The sequence below is a fragment of the Chrysemys picta genome, chromosome 3, assembly GCF_011386835.1.
Source record: "Chrysemys picta bellii isolate R12L10 chromosome 3, ASM1138683v2, whole genome shotgun sequence".
Lineage (NCBI taxonomy): Eukaryota > Metazoa > Chordata > Testudines > Emydidae > Chrysemys > Chrysemys picta.
In genome coordinates, this window is record NC_088793.1 from 15,015,924 (window position 1) to 15,038,660 (window position 22,737).

The window sequence follows — 22,737 nt, forward strand, 5'->3', positions numbered from 1 at the left end:
TGTCAAAAGCCTGGCCATTTCCTCAGTTTGGCTTAGCTCCATGGAAATCAAAGTTGTTATGGCTGTTTACTGAGGAGATGATCCATGGTGTCAGTGGTTGGGTTGGTTTTGTCACATGGACGCTTGTCCACAGAACAACTGCCAGATGACGACAAGTTTCAGTCACTACCGATATAGGCTGGATCGAAACCAACAACCTAGAAGTGAAATCCTCAGATCCCCTGTGTCACACTTCTCTGTTTCACATGACTTTTGAATAAGCTTTATAAAAATCTGCAGTTCGTTTGGAAAGAACGACTTTTTTTCCTCCCCATTTTGCAACTTGAAACGAAATAAATCGTGAAGGAAAAAAAGAGAGAAATTAAAAACAAATGGAGGTAAAAGACTCAAATAAAGAATAGTCACCGAAAAGAAATGCACTTTACATTCTTTAAAAGATACATGCATCAAATTAATAGTCAATAAACTCCAGCAAAGAATGAATTGTGCTGTACAGATGTTCTGCATGTAATAGTTTGCTGCAGTTTTTCCTTTGACAAACGTCCTTATTGCGCTCGTCTTTTGAAGCATATGAAAGCAGCATTTAATCGAAATGTATCCATCTAGCGCATTGAGCCTGCTTCATCTGACAGCAGTCAAACTGCCTCATGGAAAGTAGTTTAGCTCCAAATTAGCTTGCTTCTGCGTTAAATACCAGCTTGCCTGAGAGATCTTTGTGAAGACTCCCATATATATATATCTATAATATTCTGAGATTTGAAGCATATGTGCCCGAAAGCTGAGATAGTCTCTGTTGAAAAGTACAGTACACTACTCTAGGCTTCATCATAGACTCAGAATGGCAATTGTAAAACATTAGAATGCAGCTGAAAGGATGCTCTATAAAACTGGTGTTACAGTGAGCTAAATGGTAGAGTCAAAAACACTATGGGTAGTCAAGGCGGTCATGAGGGCCGTATAAATACCTAGATAAATAGAAGAGCCAGAATTGACACTGGCAATGAGGGAAATCCACACTGCTAGGTTAAGGTCCAGATTCTTATTGAAATCATTGGGACTATTCACTAAGTTACTAATTATTAGCATTTATATTACAGTGTCAACTAGAGTCCTCAGCTGAGATCTGGGCTCCATTGTGCTATACACAGATGCCGAGACAGATCCTCCTGCAAAAAGCCAGCAATCTAAGTGAACAGGACAGACTGTGGGTAGCAGGGGAAACAGCCACCGAGAGGGGAAGTGACTTGTCCAATATTACTAGGCAGCAGTCGCTGGACTGCCATGCAGTTGCCCAGCACTCCCACTGCTTTTCATCTTCTCTTTCCACACCCAACATTTTGCCGCCTCCCTGGGTTGGATCAGACCCTCACTATTCAACAACCCTTGCCAAGTTTATCTTCTCACCAGTGATTGTACCATTTCAATAACCTTTTTGCTGCTGGGACATTGGCTTTTCAATGAAGTCCTGTTAAGTGAGGTGCGCAGCTCTGGTGCTGTGTTTTGCCTGCATTATGTACCTGAAATGCTTAAGCCCGAGACCCCCCTGATACTTGACAAGTGCACATTACTAGAATTAGGATTCTTACTAGCTGAAGCCCAGACTATGAATCCCTTGTTCATGCTGAATAGTACTTTGCATCATGAATAGTTCCATTGAAGTCTGCTGGGCTACTTGTGTTGTGAACTATGAATGACTAAGTGGGAGAAAGGGTATCTAATCTGGGCCATAATTTAAAACCTTCCTGCCTCCCTTTAACAATACTGTGAATTTGTGGTGTGCATGAGCTTTCCTGTTGAAGGTGAATCCAAGAGATGGTTGTAAAGATCTGTCCCCATCCCCAGAGTAGTAGAATGACCAGAAGGCACCTTCACCTGGTATATTGTGTTGTCATGTGGTTATACAAAGTCATCACAGCTATAATGCACTTGTTTCATAAAGAAAGGACTTATTGTATGGAGGCTTTCAGCAAGTAAGAGAGTTTTCATTTGTGATCTCTGGTTTGAGTCCAGCATCCTAAGGAAGTTCTGATTTCTAACCCTCACCTGAAGCAATATTTAGAAAGTTTGTCAATCTTCAAGAACACTGCCACTTTCATTCCATGAGCCTGCATGAAGCTCAAGACTTGGCTAGCATTCCACATAGACCAAGATTTGGCTGGTACTCAAAGACTCAGAAAATAAAATGGAGATGGCCTGTTGCAGTATCAAGGGTATCTTTTAAATGACCCCGCTGAGATAGAAATCATAGTGAATGCAAATTTGGGGGTAAAACCTTACTGGGTCAGAATGGACACCCATATTGCATAGGTGTAAATGACAACACAAAGTGCAAGGCCTCAGGAGAATCAAGGCCTCAGGTTTAATCTTAAAACATTTCACAGAGATTTTTTGTCTTACAAGTTTCTAGCTGAGACAGATCCACTTGTTTGTTTGATCATATGACAACCATCCCATTGAAACTTCATGGCCTGAGTCATTCCAAGGCTTCTGAAAGGAAGGCAGCACTTGGAATGAACAAAAGCCACTGCCATCTGATGACTGTTTAATAACCTGTGTGCAAGGGGCTCTCTTCCATGCTACACTAGTTATGCACAACTAGTTTTTGGGCCAAAATGTACTGCAGAAAATCGAAGGAATGTTCTGCCCCAGTGGTTGTTGCAGCTGTCTGGCTGGAATGAATTAGCTTATGCTGTTGTTTTTTGCACATCAGAAATCCGCTCCTTAACTCAAAGTTGTATACCACTCAAGAGAGTTTTATACCACTCATTTACCCCGCAGGTAGGGCAAAACAGACCTATAGAGCTTCTCCATGTGTCCGGTACAGCTGAGAGGCTGGAGCAGGAAAGGGGTTAAAACAGGGGTGGGCAAATCTTTTGGCCTGAGGGTCACATCGGGTTTCGTAAATTGTATGAAGGGCCGGTTAGGGGAGGGGGTCATGGCCTGGCCCCCACCTCCCATCTGCCTCCTCCCAGACTTCTGCCCCATCCAACCCCCTGTTCCCTGACGGCCCCGCCGGGACCCCTACCCCATCCACACACACCCCACTCCCTGTCCCCTGACCGCCCCCTGCCACCCCATCCAACCCCTCTTCCTTCCTGATTGCCCCCCATGAGACCCCTGCCCCCATTCAACACCCTGTCATCCCCCCTGACCGCCCCGCCCCCTATCCACACCCCCACCCCCTGACCACCTCCCCGAACTCTGCTGCCCTCTATCCAACCCCCCCTCCCCCCCCCGCGCTGTCTGGAGCACCGGTGGCGCTACAGCTGCGCCGCCTGGCTGGAGCCAAGCCACGCCGCCGCCACACAGCACAGCGACTGGGTCAGGGGCCGGACTCTGCAGCTGCGCTGCCCCAGGAGCTCACAGCCCCGCCGCCCAGAGCATTGTGCCGGCGGCGCAGTGAGCTGAGGCTGTGGAGGAGGGGGAATAGCGGGGGAGGGGCTAGGGGCTAGGCTCCCAAGCCAGGAGCTCTGGGACTGGGCAGGACGGTCCCGCGGGCCTGATGTGGCCCGCGGGCCGTAGTTTTCCCACCTCTGGGTTAAAACAATAAACTGCTGCTGCTTCTTGGAGGCTGGCTTGGATAACAATCAACATCCCACTAAAAATCCCCTCAGAGCTCCAGTGCCCGTGGCATCATTCTTCTCAGATTCAGATATCACTAGAGCTGTATCAAACCAAATCATTGCATACAAGCAGCCCCCAGTTCTGGGAAAATGAGGTACTGGATCTGTCTAAAGAACAGGAGTACTTGTGGCACCTTAGAGACTAACAAATTTATTAGAGCATAAGCTTTCGTGGACTACAGCCCACTTCTTCGGATGCATATAATGTTCCATTCTATATGCATCCGAAGAAGTGGGCTGTAGTCCACGAAAGCTTATGCTCTAATAAATTTGTTAGTCTCTAAGGTGCCACAAGTACTCCTGTTCTTTTTGCGGATACAGACTAACACGGCTGCTACTCTGGATCTGTCTAAGGTACTTATCTGTCTATCTGTCCCCCACTACCATAGTACCTCACTTTCTTTAGTGGATTTATTCTTATACCATTCTTGCAAAGCAGGGCAGTGCGGTTGTCCTCATTTTATAGATGGGGAACTAAGTGACTTTTCCAAGGTCACACAGGAAGTCTGTAGTAAAGTAGGACATTGAATTCAGGTCTCCCTGGCCCCAGCCTAACACCTTAATCAATGGCCCATACTTCCTATCTTCCTGAAATGGAGCTTCATAGGTGGGTCCTATCTCTATAGTGAACTAAGCCATGACCCTAGATCTGGTCTGCTCTGAACTCTTGGGCAACTCGGACCTGGTTCTGAATTTTACAACGTAGGCCTGTTACTCGTGTCAGAGATCATGGGGCCACCCCCTCAGCTAGTGTATATTGGGGTAGCGCCGTTAAAGTCGTAGAAGCTGTGCAGATCTGCAAAAGTTGAAGATCTGGCCTGTTGAGTTTTCTTTGCGATCTAGGAGCTTGCTTTTGGTGATATTCAGCAGAAGGTTGTTAACTCCCAGTGTCCTTGTGTTTTGCTGTTCAGGGCACACCAGAGTAGAGGTTCGAGATGGACGGGCTAGCTTTACGAACCTGGCAATCTCCAATTCAGGCTCAAACTGGTACCTCATTTTCACTGTTATTTCACCTCCAGGTAAGGTCCATGATATATCTCCACATTGTTCTTGCTATGGAAAAGTCTTTAAAAGCATCCGAAGGCAACACAGGAAGGAATGAGATCAATGTATATGCATATCTCAAAGCACTGATTTCACCTCCCAATGTACTGGAACACAATAGTCAGGGAGCGAGACTGGCAGTCGAAAGCTTGATTCAGGCTTAGGCCCTACAAGTCTGAGCCTAGGGCCCCACAATCTGGAGTCATGTGATTATATCAGACTCTGAGCCTTCATTTTTTTTAAAAATAGGTCTCTTGTCCTGATGGTTGTGAAGAAAAGCTTGGAAACCTGACTTAAGTGAAGCCAACGCAGTGTTGTCTGTCTGAGATTGCAGAGAGCCTGAAACAAGAGCTCTGAACTGCCCCATCCCTCTCGGTGCAGTGTTAACTCCAAGACCCGCTCTTCTGGGGGGCGGGGGGCTTGCCAGCACCATCTAGCAGAGGAGTCTGTGTTCGTGGCAGGAAGAGGAGAGTGCAGATGGCCCAGTCCACCCACTGAAGCTGTTGCACCCTGGTTGGTCCTGAGGGAAGAGTTTCTGCTGGGAGGGGCGCAGGCCACGGGGTAGAGGCAGAACCATGGGGAACCCATGTGATCGTGTGGCTAGGACCTTGGATTGCCTTAATCCAGCTCTGTGGTAGCCTGGAATATTTCACTGAAATGTTAAGAACTCACAAATTAGTGTCTAAACATCTCAGGTGTGTAATGGCCCCAGTTTTAGAAAGACTAAATTGTGGTGCATAAAATACCTATGTCCCCTTAAACTGTGAGCATTTGGGCTCTGCTGTGGGGTACATTCCTGCAAGTTCCTGGGAACCTCAGCTCCCACTGCTTGCACTCCCACTGGCATCAGGAGGAACTCAGCTCCCAGCAGGCTCTGGCCCGTAAACTGGAAGTGTGGTATGTTGCAAATTCACTGCAAAAGCTACTGCAGTGAAGTTAGAAGATCTTCCCATTAAATGAAGGTCAAACCTGGATCCCTTTTGTTACACTTTTAGCTAATAAGGACTGTGCTGAGAGATCTTTTCAGACAGCAGCATGAAAAGCTGTTTCATTTTGCATGATCTTTGACTAATTTAAACCAGAATACTGTACATTTTTAACATACATCATAAAAAATACACTCTGAGTAACATAGATAATTCTGCCTTTTAAATCTCCTTCAGTGGGAACTGTGTTGGAGAGTGTACTGCATGCTGGACATTTATAGCAGATGCTTTCTTGGCATCTATGATAAACAAACAAAAAAAGTAATTTCCCAGGCACTTGGGATCAAATTCTATCATTAGTTTTGCATGCGCAGCCTGCCGTAATTATTCATGCCCCTGTGACCTCCCTTTTGGATTCCTAGATGGGGTTATCCTTGAAGATGCAGCTGGTGCTAAATGTGGAGGCCCCAACTGAATAGTGGCATTGGTTGGAGGGAGCAGATTATTTCCACGGGTGAGTATGTCTGCACTGCAATCAGAGGTGGGATCGCGGCACAGGCTGGCAGACGCGCATTCGCTTTAATCTAACTAGCACAGCTAAAATAGCAGCGAAGGTGTAGCAGTATGCTTCAGTGCAGGCTGGCAATGCAAGTAGGTCCCCAGAGGCTTGTACAGCCCGTGCTGAAGACTGCCCTGCTGTGTCTTCACTGTTATTTTTAGCCATGCTAACTAGATTAAAGCTAGCACGAGTATGCCAGCCACTGCAGTCAGCTCTGTGATTGCAAAGCAGACATACCCAGTGTTGCATAGGCTTGCTGTTTGCTTCTGGGTATCATTCCCTGTAGTGATATGGATCTATATGAGCTTGATCCAACTCCCTTTTAAGTCAATGAGAATCTTACGATTGACTTCAATAGGAGTTGGATCCAGCCCTTAAATTCTGGTTTCATTTGAGTCCTAGATGTCTGAGGATATGTCTACACTTCAGTCACCCATGGCTGGCCTCTGCCAGCTGACTCCGGCTCGTGGGGCTGAGGCTAATGGGCTGTTTAATTGTGGTGTAGACATTCGGGCTCAGGCTGCAGCCCAAGCTCTGGGATACTCCCACCTTGCGCTTTACGAACCTGGCAATCTCCAATTGCCAGGTTCCTAGAACTTGGGCCGAACGTCTCCATTGCAATTAAACAGCCCCTTAACTTCCGCCCTATGAGCCCGAGTCAGCTGGGATGGACCAGCCATGAGTTTTTAATTGTAGTGTAGATTTACCTTGAGAAACCTTGATCCACTATTACTAAAAGTCCCTATGTTTAAATGTCTGCACGCCACTTCTGGTCAGTTGCGATTTGCTTGCCACATTGTTCCAGTGGAGCCTGAGTTTGTTTAAAGGGACAAGGGCAGGTTGAAATCTAGTCAAGTTCAAATAAAAGTAGTTTCAGGTACTATACCTGCTTTCATGTCCCCATCTGCCAATGTTTGTGTTTTTTTAAATAAATCAGCAAATAAGCCTCTTAGACATTTGTACTGAAAATATAACTCAGACAAGTACATTAAACAAATCTCCATTAAAGTTAACAGAATTGCGGATTTGGGATTGATGACAAAATCAGGTTATAACAGGGGTGTCTTGGCCCAGGTGATCTGGCTAAATTTCAACCAGGAGATTACTTTCTGTCCACCCCCCAGTTTTGCTTGTGTAGTTTTCAACTGTGATCTTCACATTCTGTTTCATATTCTTGCGCAGCGTTATTGTATACACCAAAGAAATGCTGCATTTAAATGGTGGGTGAAGTGATTCCTAATCAGTTTATAGAATGATGTGGTAGCTTTGGACAAAGGGTGTTATATACAATGTGTACAATATGTGACAGTTAATAGTTGCACTAGTAATAGTAATGATATTCCTACTGCTTATTTATAATTTTTTAACCAACACTGTGGAGAAGATTAACAGCACTTTAGGCCCAGTCCAGCAGAGCATGTGCTCAACTTTAAAGACGTGAATAGTTCTGTTGAAGACATTCTCAAAGTGCCTTTTGCTGGATCATGGCTTTAAGTCTGATATCCGAGAACAATTTCGAATTTCCAATGATCGGCACTCAGATAGCTGGTCGGGAACCGATAGCAATAGTTCATGCCTTTAATCTAGCAGTTTTATCAGTTCAAGAAAGGTTTGGTTACATGTTCCGTTTGGGCCTGATCCGGGGCCTGTGGAAGTCAATGGAAAAACTCCCATTGACTTCATTGGGCTGTGATTTAGGCCCTTTCATGAATGTATTTTCAAACATCAGTTCCTGTGTTAGTGGCCATAACCAGGTGTTCTGGCTATGAAACATGTTTCCTAAATGTTGTAATAATCTGACACATTTTCCTCTCTCAGGTGCTGACCTCACTGTTGAGTCCCAGCCATTTACCATCTTCCCTATCCCCAAGGGAGAGAAATCCATCACGGTCCTTGCTGCTGTGCTGGGCTCAGTGGCTTCAGTGCTAGTTATGGGTCTTCTTGTATTCTGCTGGTCCAAGAAAAGCAAAAGTTTCAGTAAGTGGGAATCCCCAGGAGAGCTCTCCATCTGCAGAGTCTCTCCCATTTCACTGGAGTCTAAAGAGTGACCCTTACAGAGTTCCGTAATAATGGTAAGGCAGGCTGGGCTGGTATTATTGACATTGTTCATATCTCCTGTACACATTGGGTCTGACTCAGTGGAACTCAGCTGACTCCAGCAGAGATCGTGGTCTTATTGTGCTAGGCACTGTTCATACACATAATAAGACAGCTAGTCCTTGCCCCAAAGAGTTGACAATAACTGAAAAAGGAAGCATTATGATCCCCACTCTCCAGATGGGCAGCTGAGGCACACAGAGAGTAATAGACAGGTTTTCAATGGTGCCAAAACTGTCATCAGTGGTAACTGCTGAGCACTTTGGAAAGTCATATTTCCAAGATGTCATGCAGGGAGTATAGCCAGGAATTGAACACAGGTCTCCTGAATCGCAGCCCAGTGCCTTAAGTACAGGGCATCCAAGCAGAGCACCCTACAGCTCAATTGCACGTTGTAACTTCCTTTTTATCCAAACTGGGCTATTTTAAAAAGATCAGGCCATATTCTCCTCTCCCTTGTACTGGAGCAATGGTACTGAAGTCAGTGGGAGCTCAGCACCTTTGAAATTCCAGGTCACTTATCTAGGTGTCTAAATCAGGATTTAGAAACCTAATTTTAGGCTCCTGTTTTTTTTTTTTTTTAAATCTTGGCCCCTGTATTTCCCCTGTATTTAGAATAGGAAATAATGAGGCAACTCAATGTGATGTGGCAAATATAAAGGCCCAGGTTATAACTTAAGGATGCTTTCTACCTTGTGGCCCTAAAACTGGCATAGCTTCAGGAGGAGTGCCCCAGAGCAGAAATATCCTCAGGTCTAGAGTTGCCAGTGTAAGAGGAATGGCTGGAAAGAAACAGAGCATGGTCAGGACTTTTCTGCAGGCCAGCAATCCCCAGTTGCCCTCACAGTCAGATGGCGTAATTTGAGCACCTTCAAAGTGTGCTAACCTATGCTGGGGAACGACTCCAGTATGCAAATAGCTCAGGAATGGGGAAGCCCAAAAATGGTTTAAAGCCTCACTCCTGAGTTGCACTGTGTAGTTGTCTTGGCTGTGACCAGCCTGAGTTTCTAACGATGCCCAATGTATATCGTGAGGATCTGAAGACAGAGTTTTGCTGAAGTGAAGAAATGTGATCCCTAAAGGTAAAATGCAATGAAGTGTAATCATAAAATAAGCCTCCCCCTTTTGGGCAGAGAGAACGCACACAAGATTAGATGCCAATTCACAAGCAATAGATTGTTTCTTAAAGTAATACAGTATCTGGCTCTGAGCCCTGAATGGACTAAGAATGATGTAACTGTTTATTTCAATACAGAAACAAAGATTGAACAGGCTAATGTACCACAAGCAAAGAGCAATATGAAATCCTCCCAGATCCCGCCACAGCAGCGTTCAACTCGTGCCAATCTGCACCATGCCCGGGAAGAGAACAAAAGAGACATTGCTGGGATAGAAGGAGGTGAGCCTGCAGAATGAGAATAACTCACATTTCTAAAGCCCCTTTCAACCCAAAAGATCTTCACGCACCTTACAAGCTATGAGCTTGTGTAGATTGAAGTTATAATTTTGCAGGTTAAGGATCTCGCCTAGATAGATAGATGAATCACTTGCGCCACTAGAGCTGATTACTACAAATGAATTCTCTCTCTGAACTGAAAAATGTCCAGGAGAGTAAATGTGTGGTTCAATTTTTAAATGTCTATAGAAGTTATGAATTGAACGGTGTCAGGATTTCACCCAGTGTCAGTTTTGCCACTGATTTCAATAAAGCCAAGGTTTAACCCATACAGGTTTTTTTGTTTTTTATTTAAATCCTCAGTTTCCGAGCATCTCTTCCAAAATTGAAGAGAAAACGTTGCTTAAATATGGTTATAGTCAGAAAAAAGGCCATGTAAAAATGGCTTATTTGCTCAAACAATCTGTTGTGTGTGTTTTCAGATCATATCTGTTTGTTATTGGCAAAACTGACATGTGAGTGACAGAATCAGCCTATATTGGCAACAGATAGTCCCGATGGGCACCGTGTTCCAGAAAAGCAATTGCAAGTGGTCACTTTGAAGTGAGACTATAGGCAAAATGGCAACTGTAACAATGACGTTGTGGGGTTCCTTCTGTCTTGGTACTTTGATGACTTCCATCACCATAGTATGTTTATTCCCTCTCAAATAATCCAGACCAAATTTGTTCCATTTACAAATCAAAAATAAGCCTGCCTGAAAAATGTCACCCTGGATCTAAATATCATTATTGTTTATACTCTGTTTGGCACCGTCAATGTGCTCAGCGCTTACAAATTACAAACATTGTGGCAATCCCTGCCCCAAAGAGATTACAGTGCCAACTCCCTTTGAGGGATGGTGCTTAGGCAACACTCTCTGCTCAGTATTTTCTATTGGTTGGTTTAGATGGCTCCCCGCTCAGCATGCTGGCTTTTGTGAATCCCATTCTCAGGTGTGTATCTCTCCCCATGCACTGTGTAGGGAGCTTGGACACCTAACCCAGGGTTCTGAATTCTACTAGGTAGCAACGTGCCTAAAAGTTGCCACATCCACCCTAATTGAATTGGCCTCGTTAGCACTGACCCCCCCCGCACTTGGTAAGGCAACTCCCATCTTTTCATGTGCTGTGTATTTATACCTGCCTACTGTATTTTCCACTCCATGCATCTGATGAAGTGGGTTTTAGCCCACGAAAGCTTATGCCCAAATAAATGTGTTAGTCTCTAAGGTGCCACAAGGACTCCTCGTTGTTTTTGCTGATGCAGACTAACCCGGCTACCGCTCTGAAACCTAAGTGCCTTTTGTGAATCTAGCCCTTAGGTTCCTAAATCTCATTAAAATCAATGGGACTTGGGCTCCTAAGTGCTGACGGGTACATCTACACTTCCGGCTGGAAATATAATTCCCTGATCAAGGATACAGACCTGCATTAGCTCTGATCAACCCAGCGTGCTAAAAACAGAAGTGTAGCTGCCGCTGTGCAAGCAGCGGGAGGGGCTAGAAGTGCGAGTACGGGCCTAGCACCTCGGACAGGTATATATTCGGGATGGCTGGTCCTTCCTGCTGCTCGAGCCACCCCCTCTACAGTCTGTTTTTACAATACTAGTTTGATCAGACCTAGAGTGAGTATGTCTCTGTGCTGGGAATTACATCCCCAGTTGAAGTGTGCACATGCCCTAAATTGCTTTTGAATCTGGGATGTAGGCTTCTAAGTCACTTAGGTGTTTTTACCAGTTTTACCAATAGCTGGATGTTTGAGATTACTATGACTGATGCTACTGCTGATTGGCTAGGAATTGTGCACACCGCTAGTTTATGGGCCCAGGATAAGGGCAGGGCAAAACATTTTTTACCAAAACTTTTTTTGGGGTGGAAAAATGAAGATTAGGTGACAATAAAATGTTTCACAAATATGTGTCAGTTTCACCAGTTTGTTTAGGAAACAAAAACAATGTATGCAACCTTCAACATTTGATTTCAACATTGACAAAACGCTTTGAGTTTTTAAAATATTTCCTTTACTTTTATTTTTTTTTAAATTCAAAAACATTTTTAAACGGTCAAAATCAAAATGAAAGATTTTGTTTGACCCCAAACAATTTTTTTTCTCAGCTTTTCAGTTTGCTGATTTTTTTTTTTTAAATTTATTTTCAGCCTGACCCAAAACAGATTTTTGGTGACCTTTTTTCAAAATTGCCAGTGAACTAAAAATATCAGTAATTTGCCCAACCATAGCCGTGATTTCACCCTTTGTCATTTAGACTGGGACAGGGACTGCTATTTACTGTATGAATTCTCTCTCTGACCTGGAGAGTAAATGTGTGGTTCAGTTTTTAAGTGTCTGTAGAATTTATGGGTGAAATCCTGACCCCATTCAATTCAGTGTCAGTTTTGTCAATGTCAGTTTCATAAAGAGCATAGGACAAGCAGGCCTCAGCCTTTTCATGCTGCTAGATGCTACTGCAATATAAGGGTACGTCTTCACTACCGGCCGGATCCACGGGCAGCGATCGATCCAGCGGGGATCGATTTATTGCGTCTAGACTAGATGCGATAAATCGATTCCCGAGCACTCTCCCGTCGACTCCTGTACTCCACCAGGGCAAGAGGCACAGGCAGAGTCGACAAGGGAGCGGCAGCAGTCGACTCACAGTAGTGAAGACACCACGGTAAGTCGATCTAAGTACGTCAACATCAGCTACATTATTCACATAGCTGAAGTTGTGTAACTTAGATCGACCCCCCCCCCCCCCCAGTATAGACCAGGCCTAAGTGATTAACAATAATAGAACATATGCATAGCATAGTTAGTATACACTAATCATAAAGCACTCTAGGAGCTTTCAGGATGAAAGCCATTGTTACCAAGGTAAGTTAATTTGGGGATGATTATTCTAATATGCATCATGCATACTTCTGAGTCAGTCCGGGCACGTTTTCATACTGTCCATGCCAGACACATTCATTGATGTCCCTTTTCTGTAGGCCTTTTCACGGTTGCATGTTTTGACCAGCTATATAAAACCACAAGTCAAAAAGCAGTCCCATTCCCCTGTTTTTCCTTGTTTTGCTCCTCTAGCATTTTTTTTTGGGGGGGTGGGGGGGGCAGAGTAATCTTTTCTCATAATGATTTACTGATCAAACACAACTCCCTCTGAGGTCACAGCCAAAGCAGATACCTTTAGGGCCGTGCAGCGGGCACCGGGCTCCACCAAACAGCAAAAAGTATTGGCTTCCACCTTTACAAACTTGGATGGGCTCCTCCAGCTGTCGCCTGGTAAGAGCAAAGATCTGAGTCCATTTCTCAGCCCGTCCTGGAACCCTGACTGATCCACACACGAATTCTGGCACTGGGTATTTTTTCCGCCTCCTCCCCTAAATGTTGTGGATTGCATAAGAGGCTAGTTTGAGTTTCGTCGTCTTATTTTAATTAGCGTCCATCACAAAAGCAGAGGGAGAGAGAGAGAGGAAATGCTGCAGTTTATATGTTTTGATATTTGCCACACTTCTCCAAAATACAGCATTCAACTGTGTGCCTTAGGATACATATAAATTCATTTTTTATCTAATTTGTCTGAGATCTAAGCTTCCTGTGGAGGTCTGAGATCAAAGGATCTGATTCCGTCTGATGTCGGCTCTGACACATAATGTGTGCTGACTTAGTTCTGTCTATAAACTCGCAGTGGGAGGCTGCCATATTCCCTTGGCACCTTTACATAGTGAACTTTCATTTCGGCTGGGGAGGCTGACAGGAACAGTGTTGATTGGAGCCATCGTGTAAATAATTCATGGAGAGATTTTTGTCAGAAAAAGGAAATCCAGCCACTTACAGTCTTTTAGGAATTGTTGCAAGACAAAGAGATTCCCCGATATGTTCAAATCTAAACAAGGATAACAATATCTTAAGCGAATTTAATGTGTGTGACTTGAAATGCCTAATGTTTGATTTCCCCTTATTTAAAATAATGTTGGTTTTGGAGCGAGAGACAATCAAAGCTACAGTCATTTTTGTTTAGTTTCTCCCTTCCATTTTTTTCCCTGTGAAGAAATCCCATATTTCTAATCCAATGAGATGTTTGGGATCTTTATTATTATTTCTGTGATCATGAATACGACTTAGATTACAACATCTTCTGGGTAGAGACCATCCCTTTGTTATATATTTGTACAGGGCCCAACACAATGGTACTGGGGCCTTAGGCAGTGCGACAATACTGTTGATGATGGTGGGTACACCAATAGATTCTAGGCCAAAGGGGACCAGTAGATCATCTGGTCTGACCTCCTGTATAACACAGGCCATTAAATTTCACCTAGTTATTAAATTAATGGAGATATCCTATCTCCTAGAACTGGAAGGGACCTTGAAAGGTCATTGAGTCCAGCCCCCTGCCTTCACTAGCAGGACCAAGTACCGATTTTGCCGCAGATCCCTAAGTGGCCCCTTCAAGGATTGAACTCACAACCCTGGGTTTAGGAGGCCAATGCTCAAACCACTGAGCTATCCCTCCCCCTAATTACACCTGTATTGTGCCCAATAACTCATGCTTGACCAAAGCACAATTTCCCAAAAGCCATCCAGTCTGGACCTGAAGACATCCAGAGATGTCTTCTCTCACTGCTAAAAAATTATGCCTTATTTCTAATTTAAATTTGTCTTGTTTCAGCTTCCAGACAGTGACTCTTTATTTACCTTTCTCTGCTAGATTGAAGAGCCCTTTAGTGCCCAATATTTCTCCCCATGAAGTTACCTATGAACAGCAATCAAAGTCACCTTTCAGTGTTCTTTTTGAGAAGTTAAACAGACTCAGTTCTTTTGAGTCTCTCACTGGAAGGCATTTTTCCAGCCCTTGAATCATTTTTATGGCTCTTTTCTGCACCCTCTCCAATTTTTCAACATGTTTTTTAAGGTGTGCACCAGAGCGGCATGCAGTATTCCACTGTCCAATTCAGCAATGCCAAATACAGCAGTAAAATCAGCTCCCTGCTCCTATTCACTACTCCACTGTTTATACATCCAAGGATTTCATTAGCCGCTTTGCCACACTATTGCACTGGAAGCTAGGTCCACTATGATCCCTAAATCCCTTTCAGAGTCACTTTTTTCAAGGATACACTCCTCTGGTCTAAGTATGGTCTCCATTCCTTGTTCCTAGGTATAACTTTGCATTTGTCTGTATTAAAAGAAAATGCATTGTCTGAACGATTTCCCCTTCCAAGCGATTCAGCTCACTCTGTGTGACTGCCCTATCCTTGTGATTATGTACCACTCCCCCAATCTTTGTGTCACCCACAAATTTTATCAGCACCGATTTTAAATTTATTCCCATTTATTGATGAAAGTGTTGAACAGTGTTAGCCCTAGTACCAATCCCTGCAGAACCCCACTAGAAACACCCCGTTTGATGGCGATTCCCTGTTGGCAACTATATTTGGAGATCTGTCAGTTCACCAGTTCTTAATCAATTTATTAGGTGCTTTAGTGATAGGTTATAGTGCTCATTTTTTAATCAGAATGTTGTGCGGTACTAAATCTTACAAAAAGTCTAAGTCAGATTCCATCTGCGCAGTTACCTTTATGAACCAAACTTGTAATGCCCTCAAAAAATGAGATCGGGTTTGCTTGAGAAGACCTGTTTGCCATAAAAGAGAGAAGGACATCACCAGTCTGAAAAGAACTTGATATAAATCAAATACAGCATAAGGACTTAGCTATATTAAAAGATCATGCACCAGTGTCACCACTACATCAGTATGGACCCCTAATGTTTTCTCTCTATACCAGGTCTTATACTTGTCTATTTGTGTACTTATATGGCTTCCTTCATTGTAAATAGATTTCATCCTCACGACAGCTCTGGGAAATGGGGAAGCGCCATTATCCCTATCTTCCCGATAGGCACAGGGTAGATTAAGTAACTTGCCCAAGGTCACACAGCAGGTCTATGGCCAAGCCGGAACTAGAATACCCGAGTCCCTGACCAATGCCCTCTATACTACTGTGGCTTAATTTGCTTTGTGTCAGTGTAGCACATCTTCATTTGGGGTCTGTGCCAGGGTAACTGCACCAATCAGAGCACATTTTCCTAACATGGGTGGGACCTACATTAGAGTCCAAGGGGCCCTAAATGCATATGCTGTAGGTCGGTTGTTTTGCTAAGGATATATCATGCTGGTTAAAGTGCATCACAGTCCGACCTCCTGTATATTAGTCTTGCCTTGAGTGCAAGGGACTGGACTAGATGACCTTTCGAGGTCCCTTCCAGTTCTATGATTCTATATTGCAGGTCATTAAATTTCACCCAGATACCCCTATATGGAACCCAACAACTTTAGTTAGAAAAAGTGTTTCAGTCCTCAGGAACCTAAATCGTTGTGTGCCACAGGCAAAGCCCAGGAGAGTCCGAGGTGCCACCACGCCCGATGCCCATGCAATGGCAGGGTGGGATATGCCCAGATGACCCCAGCAGACAATCCTTGCCTCATGCTACAGAGGAAGGCAAAGAAGTCCCCAAGGTCCCTGCCAGATAACTGTAGATAGTAGGGAGGGGCACAATTGGAAGCTTTTGTGGGGACACGTGACCGCCCCATGTGTTGCCTCTGCCATTTGTGAATGGCACCTTAATATAAAATGTGAGAAAAACAACTGTTGTCATATGAATAATTTGTGTTAAGTGTGGAGATATTTATTTGCTGGTATGTTTTATATCAATATATTTTTAGAACTTGCTTATAAGGGGTTAATAAATGACTAATAGATATTCAATAGATGTTTAAAGATTGTTAAAGAGCAATGGCTCTCAAACTTTTTTACCGGTGACCCCTTTCACATAGCAAGCCTCTGAGTGCGACCCCCCCCTTATAAACTAAAAACACTTTTTAATATATTTAACACCATTATAAATGCTGGAGGCAAAGCAGGATTTGGGGTGGAGGTTGACAGCTCACGACCCCCCATGTAATAACCTTGTGACCCCCTAAGGGATCCCGACCCCCAGTTTGAGAACCCTGTTATAGAGTCTACTAATTAAAGTGCAATTTCCCTTTAACAGTCGTTTTCCAGTGACCACCACACTTCAGTTAGCAAAAGGCTCTAGAATGGAGCAGAGACATAAACAGGAAGGGAAGAAAAAGACAGAGACCTACTGGTAAGGTAAAGAATAAAGGGATTTTCTCTTGCAGATATGGAAGCAAATGGAGTACCAGGAAACACCGCGAGACAGATAAAGGAGTTGCATCAACAGACGGTTAAAGCCATGTCAATGCGGAAGATAAGTACTGTTGAACATAAAAGGAAGAGTAGAGAGAACTTATGCATGACTAGGAAACATGACAGCAGCCGTCCATTACATGGAAGAACAGCTCTGTGGGGTTCTCTGGAACTTCAGCAGCATGGCGCCAAGGAGTTCTGTGACTGGAAGGATACCCATCAGCAGCTGTTTGCTTGCACCCGTGGAAAAGAGATGGGAGGAGGGGAACCTGTGCCCCAGAATGTGAACAGAGAGAGGCAGGAGACTGCTGTGGGATCTTGAGGAGATGTGTAAGGGAAAGGATGAGCTGTGGCACCATCAACATGAAACATTTTCGGGGAGGGAATCCATTGGAACATGGGAACTTGAGATGCTTCTTCCACTAGTGTGGTCAGAAAAAACATGTTAGCACTGGACACTTGCAAACATTTTAGGACAGTTAACAGTGAAGACATGTTCTTAGTGTTTAAAGCAGTACATCTTATCTGTCTATCGTTTGTTATCCTGCTCTCCTTAGTCCCTGATTTAGCAAAGTACTTAAATCCATCCCTATTCAGAAAAGCAGGTGCATATGTACCACTTCATTGTGGCTCAAGCATATGCTTCAGTACTTTCCTGAATAGAGATGGATTTAAGCAATGGCTTAAAACTCAGAAGCTGCTCTGCTGAATTGGGGGCTTACCCTGTGAACCCCTCAGGACTGCAGCCTTCCCTTCTTGAATGTTTGGAAATGCCTACCACATCATGGCCACTGCCATTATTGTTAATAATAATAATGAACTGGGAGGCTGGTCTGATTCATAGATTCTAAGCCTTGTGATCATCTAGTCCAGGGATCGGCAACCTTTGGCACACGGCCCATCAGGGAAATCTGTTGGCGGGCCGGGACGGTTTGTTTACCTGCAGAATCCGCAGGTTCGGCCGATCGCAGCTCCCACTGGTCGCGGTTCACCATTCCAGGCCAATGGGGGCGGCGGGAAGCGGCGGCCAGCACATCCCTCAGCCTACGCCGCTTCCCAGAGCCCCCATTGGCTGGGGACGGCGAACCACGGCCAGTGGGAGCTGCAATCGGCCGAACCTGCAGACGCTGCAGGTAAAGAAACCGGCCCGGCCCGGCAGCGGGTTTTCCTGAAGGGCCGCGTGCCAAAGGATGCCGATCCCTGTTCTATCATCCCCTGCAAAGGACATAGTAAAACCCCTAGGACTAAAGGGTTCAGGACTGTTAGAGGGCTTTCCCTCCACCCTCCCACTTCCCTGGTTCTTGTCAGGCAGACAGCAAGCAACAAAAGACCAGAAAGCCGAAGTGCAGACAATGCAATGTTTATTGGGGTTAATTTCCAGCAAGCATGATTCCAATTTTCCCACCCACTTCCTGTTTAACCCCAGTTTATATAGTAATATTCTCAGCTATTCCTTAACTAATCATTTTACTGAAATTTAACTAGCCAATCCTAACATATTGTAACATAATTCTCTAACCAATTATATCCCACGATCCTAATTAACTTACACCTAGAAAAATTAATTATACAGCAGACAGAAACAATTAGAAAACCAGACAGATTAAAAATAGAAAAGTGGGGGCCGTAAAGATAAAACAATATAGAAATGAGGGTTTCACAACCACAACCACTGATAAGTGATTTCTTGCCAGGCAGATTTCTTGCTATTAAACTAAGTTTTCTTTAACCACTTTCTTATCTGGTGGTGATGGGTACTATCAGGACAGGATCGTCTTCCTAACAGCCCGGTACCACCTTATTTCCATGTGACTGGTTTGGAATGTGAGGACGTGACCGTACGCTTCCCAGTTTATGGCTGGTCCTGCTGCTTAGCCTAAGAACAAGGCCTCAGACTATCCTAGTGAGAGAAGGCTCATACAGAGGCAGACTTGTGATTTTAATTCTTTATTTTATACCTCTATAACTATCTTTGTGATAAAAATACACCTACATTCTTAAAGTATAGGCTTTTACAGGCAGGCCTGCATATCTATATTCTAACAAGGACTCTGCGGGGGGCTTGGGATTCTCAACTCTTTGCTAGGGTCACTGGACTCCTGGTCTATCAGATGCTATTGGCCTGGAAGGGGAGAAACTATAAATGACCTGTCGGCAGGAGTTATAAGAAGACGCCACTCAGAACATGGTCAAATGACTGTTGGTGGAGTGTGTGTGTGTGCGGGGGGAAACTGAGGCAGAGATGCTGTTACACCTTTCACAGCCATGAGAGGGTGCTGGCTAGCAGAGATCTCCCCAGATGGATTCCCTGTCTGCTCGGCCATGCAGGCCCTCACATTGTATTATTTTAAGTAGGTGAGACTAGAAAAGGCTTAAAAGTGCCCAGGTTGCTACTGGACTTTGATGGCCACTAGCCATAAAGGAAATTGAAGCACCTGAACTAGAAAGAAAGAAATTAATGGAGATATCCTATCTCCTAGAACTGGAAGGGACCTTGAAAGGTCATCGAGTCCAGCCCCTGCCTTCACTAGCAGGACCAAGTACTGATTTTTGCCCGAGATTCCGAAGTGGCCCCCTTAAGGATTGAACTCACAACCCTGGGTTTAGGAGGCCAATGCTCAAACCCCTGACCTAGCCCTCAGAAGCAGGTACTAACTCTGTCCAGGCTCATTCCAGGTCATCTAGGATTCTAGAGCTGGGCCCTATTTTTATAGGAAGGCCCATACGTGGTCCTGGCTCTCCTGTATGTCTCCTCTGAAAGAAGGCATTTACAGCAGCACCAGGGCCTCCTTATGTTCATGTTGGGATGCTGGTCCAGGATTGGGTCAGAGAACAGTCGGTCACATGTAGACTCACCCACACTCGCTCCTGTACCACCCCAGGCTCATAGTTTCATCGGGACAGATGCTCAGGTGGTGTGAACCAGGGTAGCTCCATTAATGAGGCAGATCCTTACCTGACTTAAACGGAGCAGTGCAGATTCCCACCAGCTAAGGTCAGGCCCATGGATTTGAAGGCCAGAAGGGACCATCCTTTCTGCCTCCTGCATCACACAGATTGTAGAATTTTACCCAAATCCTGCAGTGGCCAGAATTATTCTCCCTTACTATGTAAATGAACAGGATGGGACCCAGTGACCTGGGGGGCTGAACAAGAGGCTAGCACTTGGAAAGACATTCAGACAAAATTCAATGATTTGGACACCATTGCCTTCCCCTCATCCAACACAGCCTATTACAGATGCCTTGACGTGGTGGAAGAAGCATTCTGCATATTATAAATATACTTCTCCCTTCCCCCCATCCTTAAGTAACTCTACTCCTAAGTGTCTAAATCACATCTGAACAGCGCAGGTGCAAAAAGTATGTAATTACAAATGTCAGAATGTATGCAAATAATATGCAAAAGTAGTATCTGAATACTGAATATAAATAGTATGCAGAACTTGAACAGCACAACCTTCTATCTGAAAAATTGTACATATCAGTAACACTTAAGGGTTTTAATTAATCCCTTAATTCAAAATTCTTGTATTTATTCCATATTTTGTTTAACAGAATATATAATGTCTTGCATGTCTAGATCTTTAAGGGCTGTAATGAGCAGGGATAAAAACATAGTTAAGCACAGAGTTGTTGTTCTTAATTTCCAGCAGTGCTATGGGTTAGCTCAAGTGACTGACATTGCCCATTAAGCTTGTGTGATAGCAAAAGGAGATGGTGAGTTACAAACAGGAAGCAAACCCTGGATAAAGAGGAAGGCCTGGAGGGGGGTAATTACTTGGTTTTAGGAAAGAAGGTACCATAAGGTGATCAGAGAGAGGGAAGAAGTGACAACAGGTGTTCATGAGCCTGAATTAAGTTTGCTGTAACTGTAACACCAACAGACCCTGGTTGTCGGGATGAAAGAGAACCAGGAAAGGACAAGGTCACAGCAGCCAAAAGAAAAGGTAGTCTCAAGAAAAGCACCAGCCATGGTGTCAAAGGCATCATGGAGAATGAGAATAGAGGGAGAACCTTAGGCTTGGAAGGAAGAGGAAACATAATTAGAGACTTCTGGGAGGGCAGTCTTGGTGGAGCGGAGAGGACAGATGCCAGATTGCAGAAGATGCAGGAGTGAGTCGGAGGAGGCAAGACCAAAGCACTGAGGAGAAACAAGCCCACTCATGAAGCCTGGGGAGGAGGAAGATGTGGGCAGAGGGAGAGAGAAGCGGAGAGGAGGAAAGTTTTCCTTAGAGTGGGAAAGCAAAAGCCAGCCTGACCAGAGAAGAGAGCTGGGAGGTGGTTATGTTGCACAAGTTGAGGTGTTGGGTCTGGAGGGGATGGGTCAAGTTGAAGGACGATTCTGAAGTGAGGTTCAAGTAGCTAAGGCTCCTGGCCCAACTGCAGGGAATTCTGTTATCAGAGCCTATGGCCTGCTCTCTACTAGGACTTTCCCTCTCTTGCAGCCCTAGTGTAGACAAGGTGCCAGCAGGGTTTTAGGCTCTTTTGGAAATTTAAGCTTAAGAGAGCAAGACACCCCCTGCCCTTGAATTTGAATGGGAGTTGGGCAGTTAATTCCTTTGACAATCCCAGCCTTAAGCACTGCAGCCTGCTCTGAGCAGGGTTGGAAGACATGGGTTGAAATCCTGGCTCCATTGAAGTCAATAGCAAAATGCCCATGGGTTTCAGTGGGGCCAGGATCTCACCCATGCAAAATAAAAATATCTGCAGCTACCTGGAGCCCTGTGGCCACTAGCACTTGAACGCTCACATGGTTGCAACCGACAAGGTAGCTGAACTGGTGTGTTAGTTTAGCCCACAATGCCTGGCCTGTGAGAATCCCTAGATGCTGCTGTGAGCAAGTTTTCTTTTGTGGCAATGGGTTTTCCCTTCTCCTCTAACTTCTGAGGCAGAGAGGGAGCTGTGTGCCAGACAAATTAGCCTACGGCTTTGGGCCAGAGTTGATGAGACTTCACCAAGATACAGGCACAGACTCGTGGAGAGAGAAAAAAAAAAAAAGAGAGAGAGAGAGAGCCTGTGAAAAATTAAAATGACAAGGCTGGTTAGGGAGTGGAGATAACTGGGATGTAGTGAAATTAATTGCAGTCTGGGTTGAAAGAATCGTGTTCCTAAAACAAAATTTCAACTTCCCCTTCTCCTAACAGCATCAGTGAGATTATAAACCCGTTCATTGCCCTTTTGTGTTACAAATACAACTATTTGTTATGATTATTATTTCTACAGCGCCAGAGGTATGCATGGCATTTTACAGGCTTGTAGTCAAAGACCCTGATCCTGCAAAGACTCATTGGGTAGTTCCGTTGGGTGTAAAATGGAGCACATCCCTAAATCCTCACTGGATTGGGGCTTAAATGAGATGTGACACTTCTAGTACGTCTACACTGCAAGTGAAGGGGTGATTGTACTATGGGTTGGCCTACCCACATGAGCTTTAATCTAGCTAGCGTGGGTAGCAACAGCAGTGTAGACACAGCAGTACAGGCTAGCAACCAGAGTATGTACCCAGGCTTCCCGATGGTTTTGGATTCCGGCATGGGATTCAGCATGGGCTAGCTACCCAAGGTCAAGCCCTCAGGGGAGCCTGGGTATGTACTCTGGTTGCTAGTCCATTAATGCTACCACAAGTATACCTACCCGTGCTACAATCACACTTTCACACGCAGAGGAGAGGTACCCTTCAGGTGGCATGAGGGATATTCAGTGCCAGTGTAAACATATTCCCAAAACAAAACAAAGAGGCTGAACAGTTTTGGAAAATGAAATGTTTCTGGTTTTTAGTTTGTGGTTTGTTATCTCCCCCCCCCCTCCCCCACCCCCCGCTCCTTTTTTCATCTTGC

The 22,737-nt window shown here is 44.7% G+C and overlaps 1 protein-coding gene across 2 annotated transcripts in view; it reads left to right on the forward strand.

Moving 5' to 3' along the window:
* The window catches only part of PKHD1 (PKHD1 ciliary IPT domain containing fibrocystin/polyductin), a 380,982-nt gene extending 363,609 nt beyond the window's left edge, over window positions 1–17,373 (forward strand). For both annotated transcript variants that reach the window (XM_065587493.1, XM_065587494.1), the window contains exons 63-66: window positions 4,535–4,642; window positions 7,971–8,129; window positions 9,505–9,648; window positions 16,871–17,373. In XM_065587493.1, the coding sequence (XP_065443565.1) occupies window positions 4,535–4,642; window positions 7,971–8,129; window positions 9,505–9,648; window positions 16,871–17,220 (761 nt within the window). In that variant the 3' untranslated portion in view covers window positions 17,221–17,373. The remainder of the gene's footprint in view (window positions 1–4,534; window positions 4,643–7,970; window positions 8,130–9,504; window positions 9,649–16,870) is intronic.
* The last annotated feature ends 5,364 nt before the right edge of the window (window positions 17,374–22,737 follow it).